This window comes from Camelus bactrianus, chromosome 20 (assembly GCF_048773025.1).
Source record: "Camelus bactrianus isolate YW-2024 breed Bactrian camel chromosome 20, ASM4877302v1, whole genome shotgun sequence".
NCBI lineage: Eukaryota > Metazoa > Chordata > Mammalia > Artiodactyla > Camelidae > Camelus > Camelus bactrianus.
Window position 1 is genome coordinate 24179949 of NC_133558.1, and position 21551 is coordinate 24201499.

Below are 21551 nucleotides of genomic sequence, written 5' to 3' on the forward strand. Positions count from 1 at the left end.
AGCTGGTGGTGGTGGTGGTGGTGGTGGCGGCAGTGGCAATCATCTTACTGGAATGGTGGGAGGCACCAGGCAGTGCTGGCTGAGGCTGTTTTAGGGCATTTGTGGGAAGGGCTAAATCCAACAAAGCTGTTATCTGTTTGCAGATGAACTGAGGAAGTGTAGCTGGCCAGGGGTTCCCAGGGAGGTTCGGCCTGTAACCTGGAGACTCCTGTCGGTGAGTTCCACCCACTGTGTAGGGGAGCCTGAGCCTCACACAGCCCTTCTTACCTGCTGAGGTTAGTCTGGGCACATTAGTCCTGCTCCGTAGACTTCTCTAGGCCAACTAGATATGACAGACCTGTGGGAATGTAGTCCTGTTTCTGGGCATAAAGAAACACATTCTTGAGACTTTATTCCCACACATGGAGAAGAGCACACGTTTGTGCCTACAGTCATAATCTCACCTTCTCAGCCTGAGGAGGAGGAATACACTGAGCCAGGGTGATCCAGCACTTGTTTGGGCAAGCTCCCATATTCCCTGTGCTTCCCTCCTTTTCAGTAGGATTGACCAAGTTGGTTGAAACTTACTTCCCAACTGTGAATAGTTGATAAATGGGCCTCCCTCAGAAGCCTGCACCAGGCTCGTTTTCACTAAGCACAGAGCACTGTGCCAGCCCCTGTGATAGGAACACTTGGATTTCCGGAGCCTGTAAAATTCATTCATTCATCTAATAAGGATTTATTGAGGGCCTGCTGTTTGCCAGGCACAGTGCCAGGTGCTGTGAGGATGTACAGAATGAACACCCCACAGCCCCTGCTGCCCAGGCACTTGCTGTGGGCTGTGTTCTCAGCTGCCTGCAGGAGCTGTTCTCAACCCCAGTCTTGCAACTGTGTCATCATTGCCCCATCACTTCTAATAAGTTTGAATGCTATTAAGAGTAGATGTGGTGAGAACAGAAGGGAAATAGGAGATGCAAGAATTGAGAGCGGATCTAGACCTGGGGTAAGAACGGAAGTTGGCCTGGAGCTGTGGCTGGGAGGGGGGCTGCTGCCAGAAGTTGTGTGTGTGGGTGTTGCAGCTGCATTGTCACGGATTCCACTCAGCTTCCTAAACTGGTAATTCCTAATGTGACAGTGGAGAAGAATGTGTAACTGGCACAGACTCACACAGCACACTGCTGAGACATGCCATAGAGGCGGCCACCTCCCTGTGTCCCTCAGAGAGGCTGCCTTGCCCACACCCAGCCCTCGGAGGTCTTGACTTGGGTCCAGTTCTCTCCCGCTGACCTACATTCACTGCTCTACTGTGCCAGCTCCACAGCTCTGGAGGCTCCCCAGCAGCACCAGCTCTGATCGCAGTGCAGGGCCGCGAGAGTAAATAACTCCGGGAGAGCTGGCGGGGCTTCATCTGCCCACGCGTGGATCTCACTGAATGAGGAGAGGGCAAACACTGGTTGGCCAGAACCAAAAAGGGATTTACCCTTGTCCTCTTGGTAGTTTTGTTTTTATTCCTTTGATAGTTTCCAAGCCATTGCTCAGGCTAAAATAAAAATTAAAGATTTATCCAAGCAATGCCTGTCCCCATCTGACTAGCAGTGCTGTCTACAGGGGTATCTCCCAGCAAACACCGAGAGGAGGAAGTTGACCTTGCAACGGAAGCGGGAGGAATATTTTGGCTTCATTGAACAGTATTATGACTCTCGAAATGAGGAACATCACCAGGACACCTACAGACAGGTACAGTCCTCACCTGCTGCCTTTTTGCTTACTAGTCATAATCTTAGGGTGTGGCTCCTGGAAGTGCTCTCGGGGTACAGGTTTTCCAAGTCTTCAGGCTATGGAATTAAATTTATTCCCAGAATTACTTCCCCTCTTTCTAATTCTAGTCATTTTTAATAGATTTTTTTTGGCCCCAGTCAGGGCAGCACCTCTCAAACTTTAATGTGTATACAAATCACCTAGGATTTTAATAAAATCCCACCTAGGGATTAGGATAAAAATGCAGATTTTAATTCGGTAGATTTGAGTTGAGACCTTCACTTCCAGTGAGCTCTCAGGTGATGCCAATGCTGCTGGTCCACAGACCACACTGTGAGTAGTAAGGGTTATGGGACACGAGATTAGACGAGGTCACTCAAGAGTGGTCCCTCCCTCTGGACTGGGACATCAGTGTGTCCCGGCAGCTGCAGTGCCCCTTTAGAACCCATGTTTGACTGTCTGCAGGAGCTGTAGCCATCAGTAGCCTTGGTGGGGAGTGTTCCGTTGTTGCTCATAGTGGTCCCCACCACCTCTGGAGAGGGGGAGGAGTGAAGAGGAGTCTGGTGGTTGCAGAGGGGAAAATCCTGGGGGAGGCAGCTGTCTACAACAGGCCCCGAGAGCTGGCGTAGCCCATGCTGCTGCTGCTGCTGCTGCTGCTGCTGCTGCTGCTGGCACAAGTCCTTAGGATTGTCAGACACTGGGAAGTCCCGAGGCCAAAACCAATCGCAGTGACCTCTTGCATGGCAGAAGCCAGAACTTTCAGTGCCAGTTACTAAGGCCACTCCCTCTAGTTCCCTGTCCTGGCACATTTTTGCAGCTGTCAGAGCTCTTTTAGTTCTTGGGAACTGTTGGTGAATGAGGATCTGAAAGAGGCGTACACATTTTGATCATATGTGTTAGATAAGGACCAGCCCAGAGTGAAACAGACTCCAGAGCAGCAGGAAGAAGCCAGTGAAGCCTGTTGTTATTTGGTGTAAGTGGTTTATTGGGGAGATTTCCTCCGTTCAGCAAGCGTTGCTGCTGTGGAGCCGTATTCCAGATGGACGGGTAGGGTCAGCTAGACATTTTTTGTATATCAGTGAGTTCTTTCTAAAGACAAATTGTGCTCTCTCTCTCACTCTCTTGATTCCAAGTTCTTAAGGAAATAAATAACTTCTCAAAAGAACAAATTGGCATTTGTGGCTTTAGATATGACTTCTCTCTTTCAGATTCACATTGACATTCCAAGGACAAATCCTCTCATTCCATTGTTCCAGCAACCACTTGTACAGGAGGTGAGGAAAGTACTTAACCTTCTTGGCCCTTCTCCCCCAACACTGTCTGTGTGGTTAAGCGCTTAGCCCGCCCTCTAACCCCAGGCGAGTTTATGGCTGATCGTGATAGTACCTCCTGTTCACAGATGGAGCTTTGATCCTTTCAGAGCACTTTCTCCTGCACTCTCATTTGATTCTCATAATAAACCTGTGGGCTGAGTAGCACCTTGAGAGGTTGAGGGACTTACCCAGAGTCGCGAGTCCACCTGGTGACAGAATGAAGACTAGAACCCACACCTTAGAATTCCTAGTCCTGTTTGTTCTGCTTTATCAAGTTGGGAGTGGTGATTGTGTGTGTATGTGTGTGTATTTAGTAAATATACATAACAAAATTTACCATTTTAACCATTTGTAAGTGTACAGTTCAGTGGCATTAAGTACATTCATATTGTTGTTCAAGCATCACCACCATCCATCTCTACAACTTTTTTTCATCTTCCCAAACTGAAACTCTGTACTCACAAAACAGCAACTCTCCTCCATTCCTCAGCAACTGCCATTCTACTTTCTGTGTCTGTGAATTTGACTATCCAGGCACATCCATAGTGAGAGCATACAGCATTTGTCCTTTTGTGACTGGCTTATTTGACTTAGCATAATATCTTCGAGGTTCATCTATGTTGCAGTATGTATCAGAATTTTCTTTTTTAAGACTGATACTCCGTTAAGTGTGTATAGGACATATTATTGATCCATTCATCTGTCCATGGACACATGGGTTGCTTCTACCTTTTGGGTGTTGTGCATAATGCTGCTGTGAATGTGGGTGTGCAAATATCTAAGTTCCTGTTTTAAATTCTTTTGGATATATACCCAGAAGTCAAAGTAGTACTGATATTTTGAGACCTAACAAGTTAGCAAAGCACATGAGAGGTTTCAGTGAGACTGTTATCTTTTGACCAACAGTAGGTATAAACTCCTCAGGATTAGGGATTTCCTTTGCAGCCTCCTAGGAGCTTGGACATGGATGTAAGTGCTCCTTGAATTATGTTTTCACTCATCCTTATAACAGAGAAGGAATGTGATGAAAATGCTCAAAATAATTTCTATTTCCCTTTAGATGACATTCATAATTCTGTTTAAATATGGATGTGTCTACTGTTGGGATCCCTCATAACTTACCACTGCCATAAAGAAGATTCTGAGGAGGACACCATTATTTTACCCATAAGAGTCAGCTTAAAGCAAGCTGAAAACCCATTCGGGATCTCTTTGTGTCTCCCATTCAGTTTCCCACGGCTCAGCCCTGCTTATTTCTCAGTTTAAGTTAAAGATGTTCAGATACTTATCATTTACCTCTACATCCTTAAATTTGGAGACAGGGGAAAGTAGTTTGTTTAAAAGGCTTCTAGTAGTGGAACCTGCAAAGAAAGAAAGAAATTCAAACTATAATCTTTCCAGTTTTTCTTGACTCACCTTTCCATCTAGCAGACTATAGTTACCTTAAACAGAATAAATTGCCAACCCAGGAGCAGAGAAGTAAGTAACACTGACTATTGAAAGATTGCTTTGCAAACCTGCACGATACAAATTGAGATTGACTGTGGAAGGTCAGAATTACCCACATTGGTAGAAGAGGTATAGGAAAAACCTTCAGGGATTATCCCTGTCCATTCCACTCTACAAGGCAAGATTGTCCCAGACTTCTTCTGTCCTAAAGATCCCATGGTCTCCCCTGGTAACCAGGCTTGGTACTCTTCAATTTCCATCTCTTTGGCATCTTCACTTGTACAGTGTGAGTGCGTCTGCATCGTCCCATCCTTGCTAGAGAGACACTACTGCGGAGCTCCTGATTCTGAATGACTAGCTTCCATGCACTTGGCCATAGTTAAAGCCAGTCACTAGGGACTTGTGTATTTACAAGGGGCTGATAGTGTGGAGTAGAAGCCCTGATAAGTCCTTCAGAAGGACTGACTTAGAGGAACTTTTAACAGAGATGTCCAGACACAGGCCCTCTGGTGTGGTTCAGAGACATGAGGCAGCGCGGTCACAGCCAGTCTAAAAATGCCCAGGGGTTGTGGTCAGCAGGATGAAGCCTGGAATGAGTATTATCAGGCTGAGAGAAGATGGGGGAAAGCTCAAGAGGCCTCGTGAAAGCAAAGAGGAGTGGAGTGGAGTGAAACAGGGCCGGGCTCTGTAAAGGGACCATAAAGATCTTTTCTTCCCAGTCTAGGCCACCGGCCTCTTGTCATTAATATACTTAATCCCAGAGGCTTTCCCAGGGAAACCCTGGCTGACTTCTCTGTTCTCAAATTCTCAGCTCTAGGAGTCCATAGCATTGGGTTTATTTAACTTCCTATCCCCAGCAAACATCCGGGTTGCATCCTGATGTGTGAAGTGACTTCCTGCAGTCATAGTCTGTCACTCGTTCCTAGTCAGGCTGGGTTATAACTAAATCCAGATCTAGAGCGTCTGTCTAAGCAGGGAGAAAGGAGAGGGTGGTAGACAAGGTGCTTCCTTTCTAAATCCTATAATGACCAACAGAGACTTAGAAAATGTAACAGGACTTAGATGTTCTGATATCTTGCTCCTGGAAATAGAGAAACAGTAATCTACCAATGAACGTGGTGGCCTGAATTAATGACGTGGCAAATCTTTTTCTAAGCCGTTTGTGTCACTTTCCTTTCCTTTTCCCAGTTTAATATCACAGTGACTAGATACTGAAAAGAGAAATAAAGGGCCTACCCCTGCTTAAAAACAGCTAGCGTCTTAGAGACTTTTTATAGACTTCTTTTGTCCTGCGGTATCTCTATGTTTTTCCTACAAATTCTGCAGCAACCCTGAGTTAAATTGTGAGGTAGGCAAATGGAGGGCGAGTATCCCTGTGAATTAACAGTCATGCCGTCTTTCTCGTCTTCCTAGATCTTCGAAAGAATTCTGTTTATCTGGGCCATCCGACACCCTGCCAGTGGGTACGTCCAGGGAATTAATGACCTGGTCACTCCGTTCTTTGTCGTCTTCCTCTCAGAATATGTGGGTAAGAAGCGCGAGTACCAAGTTGAACAAGCTATTGCTCTTTCTTATCTGTGGTCTGTTTGTTTTTCCCAAGAGTGTAGACACGTCAGCTAAAAAAGAGATAGTAGCTTTGGAACACATAGCTAAACCTGTCTTAACAGCAGTGGCAGCCTGAAATTTATCTCTTGAGATGGTAGCAGATCTCACCTAAAAAGACCTGCTTTGCCACAAGAATGACCAAACTGATATATTTATGTTCTGCCATAAACATGGTTTGATGGTTTATCTGAGGTTGTTTTAGGATTATTTTAAACTTGTTTCAAGCACAGGGCCTCATCCACGAAGGCTGAAATTTTAGGTTACACGTCAGTGCTTCACACTTGAGCTCACATGCTGTCTCTTCGGAGCAGGGTGTGGACACGTGGGTAGGAGAAGCTGTGGTGCTAGAGTCCAGCTCACGTGGGAGGTAATGGAATGGGCCGAGGAGCTCAGGGACCTTGATTTCTCCCCCTCCTCCTTCACCTCTTACCCCACCGGGTTCTTGTCACTCTGCATGGCGTGATTAGCCGTCACAGTGATCGTTAGGTTTTCTCACAGTCCCAGCCGCCTGCTAAGGCCGGGCCTAAATCAGGCAGAGTCTTGAAAGGAGTTGAGGATCCTCCATTTCTCCTTTTGGTTTCCTTAATCCCTTGGGCTTAGAGAGTCACACGAAAACCCATCTGTCATGGCCTGATGCTTTGTTCTCTCAGTTAAAGAGAAGCTCATGTGGGAATCAGAACATTGGAAAGGATTTTGGAGAACTATCCTTCTGCTCCCCTCGTTTCACAGATGGGTTGTGAGATTTCTTGCCTCCTTACTAGTGGCAGAGCTAGGACTAGAAGCCTTTTCTTCAGACTCTGAGGGTGGTGGGTTGGCTTTTTTGTGGGAAGCCATTGCAGGGGTAAGACAGTAGTGAGCGGGGGACTAGGGTGGAGCCCCTTGGAGGGGAGGGAATAAGAAATGTCTCACTTGATCCTTCCCATTCAGGTTTTCTGGTGGAACTCCAAGGGATGGTGTTTTGGTCTTTCATGAGGCAGCCTTTTTTTCATTACTCAAAAAGTGAGCCAGTGCAGTGATGCCATCCCCATTCCCCTTAAGTGACAACTAGGGCAGAACTGGGAGTAAGGGTGGAAGGGCACCCTTGTCCACTCTGTCAAGTGATCGTAAGCAAAAGCAAAACTAGGTAAAGTTTAGCTGCCAAAAGCATATAAATAAAGCTTCTGCTGGAGAACTTTCGTCTTCCCCTCACATTTAATAGGTCAGTTTTGGGAGGCAGCTTAATTCTGTGTGTTTAACTTTAGTGAGAGCAGTGCAGCTGTTGGGACTTAGGGGTTGATTCTTGCAGTATTACTCTTTTGAAATGGCATTAAAGGATGAGCCTAGGAAGGTATTAATCCACTCATTAATCTGCACTTGAGGTCAATGCTGGCATGAAATCTTACCAGTTTTTATGCCAGTTAAGAATAATCCTCAGCAACTGCAGTTCTAATTGGATATTTAGTTATCCTGTTAGCTTTTATATTTTGTGCTAAATTTTCCTTTACCAACTGTAGGCACCCATCCCATTGCTTCCTTAACCCCATCAGCCCCACCAGGCAGTGTGTCTCTCTTTGATAGATGTGACTGCATTTCAGATCTTGGTGCTTAGTTCGTCACCTCACCTACTGACCAGTGAAACCATTGCTGACCCACAGCATTGACACAGCAAACTGTGGGCTTCCCTGCCCCTCCTCGGCAAGGAAGCCTTCCTTGGCAAGGCTGCACTCAGTTTCACATCTGCAACAGACTTCACGTGAGTCTTTGGTACCTTTTCCTAGGACTAGGAAGGTGGGGCCCATTCATTCTTTTTTTTTTTTTTTTTTTTAACAAAATTAATTAACTATGGTAAGTTTCAAACATATGTAAAAGTAGAAAAAAAAATACCTAAATCCTCATATAGGTATATATATGCCACCTATATATATATATATATACACCTATATATATATAGGTATATATGCCACCTGACTTCTCCCACCAGTCCCGTTTCATTTATACCTGTCTGTTCTTTACCCCATCATCTTTGTGAGTTTACTTTGTGAGTAAGCAAATCTCAGTATCAAGCACCATATAATTTCATCCGTAAACATTTCCATATGTATCTCTAGAAAATAATGATTAAAGAAACCTGCAGCCATAGTGCAATTATTACATCTAAAAAGTTAGCTCTTTAATACAATATACAGCAGTATTCAAATTTTCTTGATTCCCATAAGTATATTTAACAATGTGTTTGAATCAGTGTTCAAATCAGGTCCACACATTCTTCTGATTGGTTGATATGTCTCTGAAGTCTCTCTTGATCCATCAGTTCCCATCCATCTCTCTTTTCTTTAGAAGTTTGTAGCTTTAGCCCTTGTTTTTCCAGTTTTCAGACTAGGGCTTTGCCATGCCAACCACTAATATCACCCTGATTTTTAAAGCACTTTACCATTTGCAAAGTACTTTGACTTACCTGCTTTCATCTAGTAGCCCCCAATATTTCTTTAAGGTAGTTGTATCAACCCATTTTACAGGTGAGGACTCAAAGGCTCAGAGATTTAATGAGCTTTCCCAACTCAAACCAGATCTTTTGACCTAAGTACCTGTGCTCTTCATACAACCTGGTGGTACCTCAACTTAGATCTTTCTGATGGCTCCCTTTTTTTCCATTCTCTGCTCCAAAGCGGGCAGCACATTTCTTATTGCTCCTCGCTTTAAGAAAAAAAAGTACAAAGGCAAGGAGGCTCAAGTATCAATAGTCAAAGAAGTCAGGAGAGGAGGATGTAAGAGAAATCCAGGGAGAAGAGGGAAAGTGTACAGCCACAATACTTCCCAGAGTAGAGGGAAGTTGGTAGGAAGGGGTATAGTCTGCAACTTTCTGGAAGGGCAAAGAAATTCTGGCCACACTTCTGGTATGAAAAGAACAAGTGCCCAGAACGGCTGTTACCAGCGTCTGTGTCCTCAGGGTGAGCTGCGGTTGCCTCCTGCCTCTCTAAGAGACTCTCCAAGATCAGCAAGTGAAGGTGCCTCCATCTTCAGAGACCAGGATTACAAAGGAATTTACATCACAACTTTCTTGAATATAAACAAAAGGCAGTAATGGAGGTTGGGATAAAAATGTGTGTTGGGAGAGACAGAAGCCTTTGAAAATTATGCCTGAAAGACATATTTGATGATATACAAAGAATGTAATGATCTGTGTTAAGGCACATTATTACTGAATTAACAGAATTTGTGAAAAAAAAATTACAGTAGAAGTACATGCTCATTAAAAAGGATCAAAACAATATAGAAGTGTTATTATCTCACCCTACCCCCCGCCACCAGAGATAACTACTGTTGACCTTTTGGTGTGTGTTTTTCCAGTCCTTTTCCTGTGTATGGATAGACTGACGTATATTATTTTTCTTTGTTGTGTCCAGAAAAATAGGATCACACTATCCTTACTTTTCTATGTCTTGCTTGGTTTCATTCGCACGTCTGGCCAGCCTTCCACATTTGGACATACAGATCTACCTCATTGTTTTCAGCAATTACATTTATTTTCCTCAGGTTTTACTACATTTTATTATCTGTTCACTGGTTGATGACTATAAATAAAGCTTCAGAGAAATAGGCATACAGTCTGCTCTCCAGTCTCAAGGCCGTTCTTGAACATAGATACAACACTGTGGCTTTCAAGAATAGTTCTCTTGTCTGAGTAATAGTGCTCCTTTTCTCCCCTTCTCTGCTGGTGCCATATCCTAATCAGGCAGCTGCTGTGACAGGTGCTTTGTTGTGGCCTCCCTGATATGACTGTCCCTACCACAGGAGGCCCTGGGTGTCGTTCACCTATGGAACAGGCCAGGCAGTTGCCCTCGTCACCCTGGGCAGGTATCACCAGGCAGCCTTAGCCCACTGACCAGTCTTGCTGAGCTGTGGCGTGGGGCTGTGCCCTGGTAGAGCTGTGGGGTCCACGTGCCACCGGAACATTGCTTGGCCTCTCTCATATCTTCTCACCTGTCTATTCTCTATCACTTTTATAAATTAGTACCTGAGCTTGCTTCATGCTTTGTGTCATGTCTGTTGTAAAATAGTTGAAAACAGGGAGATCTAGTGACTACCCCTGAGTTGCTAGAGAATTTTTCTATAGCTTGCCTCGCCGCCCCCAGGAGCTTCTTTATCTACTGAAACCAGCTCCTCACATAGAAGTGGGTCCTCTGTGGATAAGCCAGCTGTGTCTGGGTCCAGCGGTGACAGGGCTGGAGGGTCACCCCTAGGAAGATACAGTCTCTGGACTGTGATCCCTGAGGCTGTGGAATACCTCTAGGCTCTCATCTCCAAAACCTTTTGGGCTTAGATGACATTGTTGATCTAGCTCTGAACATATTAAGGTCAAATGTAATTTAATGGTCATCACCAGAATAAGTTGCTTAACAGCAACTATTTAAGGGATACATATGAAGAAGAGTGGGACTCATGACGTTCTGCTTTCAAAGGGAGAGTGGTGCCTAGTGATTTTTTTTTTTTTCATTACAAAATGAAACAGTATAAACTAACTCTCCCTCTTCTTCTCTGCATGAAGCAGTACAGTAGGATTTTCATTTCAGGTTTTACTTAGACACATGATGGTGGTGGAACTCCCAGAAGGGAAGTCTTTCCTAACCCTCTTGCTCGGTTCCCTGCATGACATTTCCACTTGGATATGTCATAGATGATTAGTTAGGATTAGCTTGGCTGCATTGACAGGGAACTCCAAATACCAGTACCTTAAGCTTACTTCTCTCACTTTAAAAATCAGGAGGTTAAAAAAAGAAAAAAGTCAGGAGGTAAGTGGTCTAGGGCTAGTATGCTGCTCTGTGATCTGATATCATATCAGGGGTCCAGTCCCCTTTCTCTGGTGTCCTGTCGTTCTCAGCATGTGGTTTCCTTCTCATGATCCAGGACCGCTGCTTGTGCTCTAGCCATCACATCCACATTCCAGTTAGTATGGAGCAGGAAAGGAAGAAGGACATACTCCTTCTATTTAAGGACACTTCCCAAGTACATGACACTTGGTTTTGAATGTCTTTTGTCTGAACATAGTCTTAACGGCCATTCCTACCTGCAGGTGAGCCTGAAAACAAGTCTGTATCCCAGGTGGCGGGTACCCTTTAGGGTCCTTTCACCAAGGAGGAAGGGGTAACAGTTATTTACGGACAACGGCAGACTTTGCTACCCCCAGGCTTCTCAGACTCTGTTTGATTAAATCCTCTCCTTCCCATACCCAGCCACCTTTTTCTCTCAATAGGCAGGATTTCCTGTCACTTAAGTAAGGAATGCTAAGATTTGTTCATAATTCTTTTATATCTAGTCAGTTACAAAGCTCTGATGATTTCCCGAATCTGTTTCCCACTCCATTCCTCCTATGACTGCCTTAGCTCAGGCACGAAATGCTGAAGTGGACAAGTGTGTTTTACTATCTCTGGTTTTATCCCCTTCAAACCCATCCTCCACAGATTTGTCCATGTAGCTCCTCTGCTTAAAACCCTTCAGTAGCATCCCATCGCCTCCAGGTTAAAATGTCCAGAGTGTCTAGCTTGTTGTGCAAGGCCCTGTGTGCTCGACTTCCTGCTTCATCTCAAACTCAGAAATCCAAAATCGACATTTTTAATCTAAAACCTTGCCCTGTACCATCTCGTTATCCCATGGATTCATCCTTGTGTATCCTTTAAGATTCTTCTTCCTCCTGGAAGTCTTCCCTAAGACATCCTCCCTTTCCCTGCCACCCCAGTGGTACTCGTTCTGTAACCCTGTACCTTTCCCTTTGTAGGACATTACCACACTGATTACTCTGTGCGTTTCCCTCCTGCCCTCTGCCGCCAGGCTGTATGATTCTTTGAGGCCAGAGAGTATTTCAAATATCTTTATATTCCCAGTGCCTGCATTTTGGTGTCCAAAATGGGCATTCCATACATGTCTAGATGAATGAGAGAATGAAAATTTCATGATAACTTTGCAACATATTCAGAAAATAGTACAGCTTTGCTGAGCTTGGCCACTGGAGGGCAGTGAATCACAGTCTTCTGACACTGCCGAGTGAGCCAGAAGTTCTCTCCCTGGGACGCTTCACTCTCTGTCTCAGATCTGACTCTGCTAATGATATTCACCCTGCCGTCCTGTTCCTCCCTGTCTGGCAAGGTGTTGCGGGCCAGAGATAAAACTGGAGAGACTTCCATAGTAATGGTGGGTTTGAATTACTGTCTTGAGAGGACATTCCCTTTTTCTTTTTTAAAATGTAAACTTTACATTGAAGTGTAACATACAGTTTTAAAAGTACATGTACACATATGTGCACAGCTCAGTAAATTTCCCCTGAGTAGCCAGCACTCATGTGGAACATTTCCAGCACTGCAGAAGCCCCCTTGTGTTCCCTCCAGCCCCAACCCTCACCCCCACAAGTGTAATGGTTATACAGACTTCTCACACCTCGATGAGTTTTGCCTATCTCTGAACTTTATATAAATTATATCATGGAATGAGGATATGCCACTTCCCATTTTAATGCTATTGGTTTGGAGGGGAATGGGGCTGGTGCTGAACTTTTAAGCATTTACCCTGTTTGGGTCTTTACCCCTTTCCTCAAGATGCCTCGTGGCCCCCTCTTCACAGATGAAGCAGCCTCACATGTGATAGACAGTTGAGGAATATTTGAGGCTCTTTCCAGCAACAGCCATGCATATGGAGACGCCTAGTCAGCGTGCTGAGCTGAGCTGCTTTCAGCTAACAGTTGAGAGCAGTGTGTGCCTTTGGTGGGATGTCCAGTGCTAGGTTTGCTGTCATGTAGGAGGTAAGTTCTCCAGGGGCAAGTTGTGACCTGTCATCTCTGGGACTGTAGGAGCACACTTGCTCTTTCCCCGTCAGTGAGCCAAGTGACACATGTGTTTACTTGCTCTCTCTCATCTGATGCAAGAATAAGTGAGAAATTGTAACAGAAGAGAAACTGAGGTAGCCAACATAGTCAACATGTTTGAGCCTAGACAAGGCACCTTTGGGCGCTGACATTGCCCTGGACTCCCCAGAACCTGTTCATGCACACAGTATCATGGTGGCATGCTGCCTCTCTCTGTGGATGGTCTTTGGGCAGGTCCTAGAAGGTGAAGCGTGTGGTGGACCTGGCCCTTCCCTTGCCCTCAAACCTGAATACTCATATAGTTTGTATTCATATAATCTGGTGTCCTATAACCACCACTAAGAGGCTGAGTTAACCGGCAGCCACCAGTGTTTGCTAAATAAAAGTAAAAGTAATAGAGGAACCTCAGGAAAACAGAGACAATTTGGTGGTATGTTGGTTTTTTAAATTTAATTTCATCCAGGGTATCATGACACATACACATCCAGGCTACTCTGCACCGGGTAGTGGACAGCTAGAGTTGGACACAGGTTTCAGTCCAACTTAATATTTACCTTTTAGTCACCACCCTGACTGACAGGCACAGGGTCAGGAAGGGCTCCATGGTCAGCTGCTTCCCTGTGTCTTTGAAGCAGGGTGTCTCCTCTCACACAGTCTGGAACATGGTTTTCATGAAGCAGAACCGCCTCCCCGTGGATCTCTGCTCTGCAGGAACCTCAGAAGAAGTCTTCCCTCTCACCTCCTGGGGGAAACCAGCTCTCCTCACTGTCCTTTCTTTATTGAGTGGTTTGGCTTTTCTGGGATCACCTTGTCTGTGCTCACCTGTGTCTTTGTCTCAGCTGCTGCCATCAGATATTTTCATGAAAATGCCACCAACAATAAGTTTCTGTAGCACTTGAGCTACTTAAAAATTACTACATTCAAGTGATCAGATCAATTCCTTGACACTTTTCTTAAAACTGTGTTTTTCTGGATGAAATACTTAATTCCTGTTTTATGAGGGTTTCTAGAAGTGTGGCTAAAAATACTTACTTTTTTTTTTTCCTTTTCTCAGTTTTCTTTTGTGATCAGAAAATATTACGTCAGGTGTTCTTTTGAGGCCAGTATTAAAAAAGACAAAAAACAAAAACAAAGACAGGAATCAGGTAAGCTAGAGGCTTTGGAAAATAGAAGGGCTGCCAGCATTCTGATGCCTTGAATCCTCTCTCTCCTGCTGGTCGGGGTGATTGGTTCTGACCCAACAGATCAAAAATCTAGGAATTGCCCTGCGATCACAGATAGTTCCTGGGAAATGCCTGGAGCAGTGAATGGGCAAGTTACTCTTGTCAGTTTCAGCAAAACCGGTTCTTCCGAAACTTTCAGGGAGTTTTTGAGGCATGTGTGAAGCTAATTTTAGGCCCAGGACCTGGAGTTCTCAGAAAAATAAACACTTGACTGGGGCCACCACTCAGGTACCTTTTATCAGCTAGTAACGTTGGGCGTGACAGCATGTTCTTGTCAAGCCCAGAGTGGGCAATTTGATTTTTATAAAGAGCTTTTGGTTTTCCTCTTTTTGGATGCTTTGCCTCTTAAAGCAACCATAAAATATCCCCTAAAATCTCATTCCCTCCAGTCAGTCCTGGCTGCTGAATGCTCTGTAATGACAACCAGAGACGCTGCCCTTATTCGAGACTGTGTTGCTGGCATGGTTTCCCGTTCCAGCTTCAATTATATGTTGAATTTTCTCAAGTGGGACGTGTAATGAGCCTTCTGAACAGACTGTTTATGCTGAATGAAGTCCTTCAGAGAGCATTTGGGCCTCCCTTTCTCTGCTGCATTCAGCTCACAGTTTTTGACTGAATGTGTGAATGTCATCCTCCCAGCAGGCAGAACAGCAGAGCTACACTCTCCTCCCACTCTCTGAAGTGCTGGTGAGCTCTCCCACTGTCCGTGAAAGCAGAGGGCTAGCGGGGAGGCCAGGCATAAGGGCAGAACATGGGGAAAGCACAACCCCCAACTTGAGGCCCCAGAAGAGGGTTCAGCATCCTGTCTGTTGGGCCCTTTACTCCCTGGACAGCTAAAGGGTTGGAAGTGGAAGTTACTGAGAGCAGCATTGTACCAACTTAAACCTCATGTTACTGGATTTTCTTCCTGAAGACCAAAACATAGAAATGGAAAGCTTTGAAAATTGACTTTTATTTTTAAGGTACATTTGGAATTAGGCTAGGTTTGGCTACAAATAACAGAGATCTAAAATAACAGCAGCTTAAACAGGGTAGAGGTTTATTTGTTCCTCGTTTAATAAAAATGATACTAGCTAATGTTTACATAATGCTTGTTGTATGCCTGGCATTGTTAGCACTTTTCGTGTATTAACTTGTTTAATCCTTACAATATCCGTTGACACTGGTAGGACATTACCACCTTAACAGGTGAGCAGTTGGGGCACAGAAGGTAAAGGCATTTGCCCAAAGCCTCATAGTAGCTCGAGATAACAGAGCCAGGATTTGAGTCACGCAGGCTGGCTCCAGAGTCTCTGCTCTTAACTGCATGCTATTCTGTCTGACAGAAAAGCCACAGGTCCCCGGGGCTGATGTGGCATCTGTGCTCCCCATTCTTCTCGGGGAACCGGGCTCTTTGTTCCTTGTTACTCCACTGTGTGGGGTTTCCGTTCCCAGCGTCATTGCTGCTGCAGTGTTCTGGAATGCTAGAGCGCCCAGGTAGGAAAAGACCCTTCAAATTATTGTGGAGCTCTGGATCTTCATTCGGGAAAGATGTATGAATAGTAGGAGTGGCTTCATCTTGAGCCTTCCTTGTGGGTTTCATTTTTTTCTTACAAATTTTTTCTTTCATTTCTTTTCATAAAGAGGGTGCTACTGCCTGGGATGGTTAGTGTGGTCAGCTGCACTTGCTAAAAAGGAGGGAGCGCTCTTCCTAGTGCCCTGCTGGGAGTCTGGTCCTGGAGAGTGAGTGGCCTGGCAGTCCTTATGGTTAGGTCACTTGAACCTGTGGCCCAGAGTAGTTCTTTGGGTTCCTCAGGCCACTGTGTGTGGTAGTGGGAGTTGGAGGCACCTGGGCGTCCATCCTTGGGGGGAATGGATATGTAAAGGGATGGTGGCATGTGTGAGACAGTGAACTAGAGGATGTACTGCAACGTGGAAAGATCTTAGAAATGTAATATGAAGCAAAAAGAAGAAAGACTCTGAGCCTGTGTCTTAGAGCCCAGTGTCATTTAATTAAATCAGGTGTGTGTGTGTGTGTGTGTGTGTGTGTGTGTGTGTATGTATGTATGTACTCCCCCCCTCCCAAACAAACAATAACACTACATAATAAGTGTTTAAGGTAGGGAAAAAATAAGATGATATTTCTCGGAAGGGATTTTTTTAAATGTGATTTCTCGAATGGACCTTTATATATTATAAGAAATCTTCATTTCTGCAGGCTTAGTGTTTTACAAAAGCTTGTTTGTTATTTGGTGGTAAAAGGCAGATGTAGTTAACTGTAGCCCCCTTTATCTAAAATTATGTGCATTTTTTCCTGACTATAAAAATTATGCTTATTGTAGAAATTTTGAATAGTAAGACTTCAAGAAAATAAAAATTCTTTATCCCTACCACCTGAGAATAAGTGCTGTAAACCTTTGTGAGGTATTTTGTCTTTCCTCTGTGCTTATACAAACACATAAATATTGTATGTGCAGTAGTTGAGAGCGTACCATAGATAATTTTGCACCTTACTCTTTTCCCTTAACACTGTGGCATGCTTCCCCATATCATTACAAATTCCTAATAAACGTCATCTAAAATGAACCATATCACACCTGCTGTGTGCCCGGCACTGTTGTTCGCACTTTGCTTGTATTAACTGTGGCTCTGCTCCGAGTTCCCAGGGTTGTAGCTTTTCTGACAAATCACCCTACCCTTCCCAAAAGGGTTTTTACAACCCTTGTCCATTATAAAAACACTGTTGATACAGGATGCAAATTCGAGAGTTGTTACACATTGTCCCAAGAAGGTCCAGTTGTGGGTCTTAATAGAGTAATAATTCTCATAAATGAATGGGCTAGATTCTGAATACATTTTGTCAAATGCCTGTGTCTCTCTGTAGGACCAGGGACTGCAATGAACATCCTGTTTTCAAAACAGGGCTGTAAGGAGCTAAGCTGCCTCTGGCACAGAACTCAAGGGCCTGAACACTTCCATGTGTGGCCTCTGACAGGCATGCAGAGGCCTGTGGGTTAGGGCGGCCTGCCCTGTCCACCTCTCTGTCAGGAAGGAAACATCGCATGGGCTCTTCCTTCCTCAGGTTTCTGGAGGACTCCTGTGTTCTCCGCACTTGCATCTCAGACTCAGAGAAGACAACTTCTCACTCCTGTCACTTAGTGTGGAGTTTCCATGAGAAACTTTTAAAAGAGGTCCCATGGCTAAAGAAGCTGGGGAGATGGTGGGTAGACAAGATTAAGGAGATTTACTTTAAAGCACAATTTCTAATGACTTCTCAAGTCCTTTTGTATGGGTTTGAGAATCTCTGGGATGCATTTCTCAGCCGTATTTGTCCCCGGAACCTTTATTTTCTTGAGTGTCCTATAGGATTGAGGTTTCACAGAACCCATCTTGGTAACTACCAACTTGGTGAAATTAAATCCTGGAAGCTCCTGCTTCTTCCTTCACACACTCGTCTTCACTTCTGAGTGGTGAGGCCATGGATCTGCCTTGTCAGAATTGGGGGAATCCATCTTTAAAATGAACTATGGGGACTAACTGATCCCAGCTGTCCTCACTACATGTGAGTGTGAGTGTGCTAGACAGTTCACTGAATTTCTGAAATCAAAGAATTTTTCCAGACCATCTCCAGGGGGCTGGATATAATTCATTGAGCATTAGACCTGAAGCATTTTTTTCTCAAACTAAATGAACAAATACAGAAGAAGAGAAAGATAGGTTGGACCCAGCGAAGTTGGTGTGAGAAATGACCTTTTCAGTGTTGTAATGAGATTCTCAAGAAGTTTCCTGGGACACATTTGCCCACCTGACAAGATGGGGAGGAGGGCGGGCCCTCGTTCCTTGGCATCAGGTTAGCCTGGCTCTCTCCTGGCCATAAGGACCCCATTAAAGATACTAGACTCTACCTTTCTCTCTCCATTTTTAGAGAAAAAATGGACTTCTGGACTTTCTTCACCTTTTGTTTTACAGAAGAGGACGTAGAGAACTTTGATGTGACCAATCTGTCTCAGGACATGCTGCGAAGCATTGAAGCTGACAGCTTTTGGTGCATGAGCAAGCTGCTGGATGGGATCCAGGTGTGCTGGTTCTGCCCTCGTGGGCTGCCTGGCTCGGGGCTCCTGCAGGCCTTTAGGGTCCTCCTTGCTCTTCTGCATCAGATGGGGTTCCCCACCCAGCACGGCTCCTCTTCTTTTTGGGTGATCCAACTTTACCCTTCCGTTAGCTTTACAGCTTTTGAAAGGCTATGGTCTAGTGTTCTTGGAGTCGGGGAAGTCTCCCTGTTGCCCTGCCTTTGTCATCAGACGTGCCCTGTCTCTCTGCTGTGCTCCTGGCCACATGTTGTATCTCCACAGTGCAGAGCTCTATCAGGCCTTCCCCACGCTCTGCTGTTCTGTAAGATTCCTTTGTTTCCCCTAAACACTGGCACCAGCTTTGGAAAAACAGCTTCTGCTTTCGAACATGTTTCAGTGAACTGGAGAGGTGGTAGCACGACTGTTTGGTGTCCCTGTTCATCCTGGCTTCTGTGTCATTTGCAGGATAACTACACCTTTGCACAACCAGGGATCCAGAAGAAGGTCAAGGCGCTGGAAGAGCTTGTCAGCCGGATCGATGGTAGGTTCAGAGGAGGAATTCTCTAGCAGTAGCACAGTATGATTCTGACGCAAGCCAGTGACACTTGTGGGTCGCCTCCTAAGCCCCCGTCCTGGCCATGACCCTTCCCAGTTCCCTCTGCTGCTGATGGCCCTGCACCCTTCCACGTTTCAGGTGAGGTGAGAACTCTGGGGTTATCTCCAGCTCTTTTTTCTCCTTAGTTTTCTTCTCTCACCAAGTTCTGTCAGTCCTCCATCAGCATCTCTCCTCAGATTTACTCTTCTCCATTTCCCCAGCCACAGCTCTGGTCCAGCCATGCTTGGATGTCTGCAGCTTCCTCCAGAAGGACTTGCCTCCTCCATACTCTTTCCTCTTCCACACCTTCTGTCACACACCCGCATCTTTCTAAAGCACTGTCCTGGTCATGTCACTCTTGTGCTGTGAAACCTCCTTGCCCTCCTTTGCCTTTAGCATCAGGTCTGTAGTCTGACCTTGTCCTTCATGCGATGATGTGGCTCGGGACTCTTGGGCTTGCTGCAGGGTCCTCAAGTCTGGCTGATATCCCAGCAGGACTTCCCCCTGCTCCCTGTGACCTGTCTGGGCGAGAAACAGGAGGCTTCCAGTAATTCCTTGGCTCTGGCATGGAGTCTCGGGATGTTAGAACTAAAGGGCACTTGGGAAACCCTGCTGTTGACCGATCAAGAAACTAAGGCCCAGGGAGAGAAGTCAGAGTTCAATTTCATGATGATCACATGGAGGTTGAACAGCAAGGTCTCCTGTTAAGCAGAATCTCTAGCTCCAGTTAACTTGCAAAGCTTCTTTAGGAATCCATCTGTTACTGCACAACTATTAAATCTCATTTCCTGGTTTTCTGTCATGGATTTTCAGCCTCACCAAAGCATCCCCCCGACCCAAGACTGAAATTGCATCTCTTTCTCTCTCCTTCCCCATGTTCTCTTTCCATGAAAACCTTCCCTGATTTGTTCTGCTCACTCCAGCCTCTTTTTATGACTTAGGATTTCGATCTTCCCAACTTGTTTGCTTATTTACTATTGTTTCCTATACATTGTATCTGGGGTGCTTTATTTCCTGTTTGCCTTATTGCCCCGACCCAGCTGTCAGCCCCATGGCGGGGCCCACGTCCAGCTCACTTGCACCCCTCACTTGGATCCTGGTACAGGGCTTGTGCTAAGCTGTCTGACAGGGGCCAGGTTCCAGAGGGCCTGGGCTGTGGTTTTTGCCACTGTCTGGCCTGTCCTTTTTTTCCCCCTGCCCTCACAAGTACCTAATAAATAAAAGCTTAGTACTTTAGGATAGTGGATTTTTAAATGTATATATCTTTATGCTTTGAATTACAGAAATAATACTTACTCATTACAAAAGTTCAAACAATTCAGAAAAACAAAAAATAAAAGGTAAAAATCCTCCCCCTTCCTCAAATTCTACTCCCCAGAATAAACCATTATTGATAGTTACTCTTTGAAAAATTGTATGAAGTGTTTACTACATGCTGAATGCTATTGTGAACACTTTTATTTTCTCACTTTATTCTCCCCCAGACTTTCTGAGATGTGACTAGTTATCCCCATTTTATAGATTAGGAAACTGAGGAGGACAGTGATTTTACCAGAAAACCCTAGTGAGCAGTCTGAAGGGCTGTCCTGTCGCATGGGATCAGGTTTGTTGGGGTTTGCTCCAGAACACACAGGTTTGGAGGTTAGGAGGGAGCCAGTTAGTGTCTGTTGAATGTGGTGAAGCAGTTTCTGGTGAATCACTTCGTGCATCAGTGGGAGAGGCTGCCCTTAAGTGGAGTCGGTGAACCTCTTTCACTGACTGTTTAAGTCCCTGCTGGCTGCCAGCTGCCATCTGTCAGGGGTGCCAAAGAGGAACCCTCCCTAGTAGGAGGGTGGCCAAGGTGACCCCCACTGTCCCTTTCCATTCCGGCTCCTTCTCTAATGAGGAACGAGGTCACGCAGCCAAGTAAGCTGTATGTCTCCTGCTTTACGACTAGAGCAGCCCTACGGAGGAACATCACTGGGATGTTAAAATAGTTCTGCTACATGCGGGGCTGAGTTAATTATGCAGTGTTGCTGGGAGGTGGTGGAATCAAACATAAAGGATAGCCGGATGCTGATTTGGCCTCTGTGTGTCTGGCTTCCCCGGGTGGGGAAGGGGGATGAGAAACAGAAACTGCCTTTTGGGCTCATGTGACTCTTTCAGGGTCCAGTCCCCTAGGTTGTGCTTTGGGGGCCAATGGCACCTTCTCTGTTTCAGAGCAGGTACATAATCACTTCAGGAGGTACGAGGTCGAATACCTACAGTTTGCCTTTCGTTGGATGAACAACCTTCTTATGCGGGAGCTTCCCCTTCGCTGCACCATCCGCCTGTGGGACACATACCAGGTACCAAGAGACCCCCGCCCTCTCCACACCAGTCTGTCCCTGCGTTGTCCGCTCCCTGCCCTGGTGTGCGGTGTAGCTGCTCCCAAGTTCTCCCTGTCTCCGTTCTACCTCTGTGTCTGCCTTAGCCTTGTGGGCAGGGCCTCTGCTGAATCTCTTTAGGCCTCTGTTTGCCCAGCCGTGAAGAGGGTGCTACTCTGCTTTTGCACCTTGCAGAAGGATTGGAACTGAGAGGGCGGGCGTGGCTCCTTGTCGGGACTTGGAGACCTGACTGTTGTCTCCCTTCGCAGTCTGAGCCGGAAGGGTTCTCCCACTTTCATCTCTACGTGTGTGCAGCTTTCTTGATCAAGTGGAGGAAAGAGATCTTGGACGAGGAGGACTTCCAGGTGAGTGGCCCGGAGCTCAGCCTGGGCTGGGGATCAGC

General features: G+C 45.6%; 1 protein-coding gene across 1 annotated transcript in view; it reads left to right on the forward strand.

Annotated features, from left to right (window-relative positions):
• TBC1D22B (TBC1 domain family member 22B) overlaps positions 1–21551 on the forward strand; it is a 58457-nt gene that overhangs the window by 22441 nt on the left and 14465 nt on the right. The window contains exons 5-12 of the mRNA XM_010948983.3: positions 144–214; positions 1588–1716; positions 2946–3011; positions 5913–6027; positions 18108–18214; positions 18674–18749; positions 21003–21130; positions 21418–21513. Coding sequence (XP_010947285.1) covers positions 144–214; positions 1588–1716; positions 2946–3011; positions 5913–6027; positions 18108–18214; positions 18674–18749; positions 21003–21130; positions 21418–21513 — 788 coding nt within the window. The remainder of the gene's footprint in view (positions 1–143; positions 215–1587; positions 1717–2945; positions 3012–5912; positions 6028–18107; positions 18215–18673; positions 18750–21002; positions 21131–21417; positions 21514–21551) is intronic.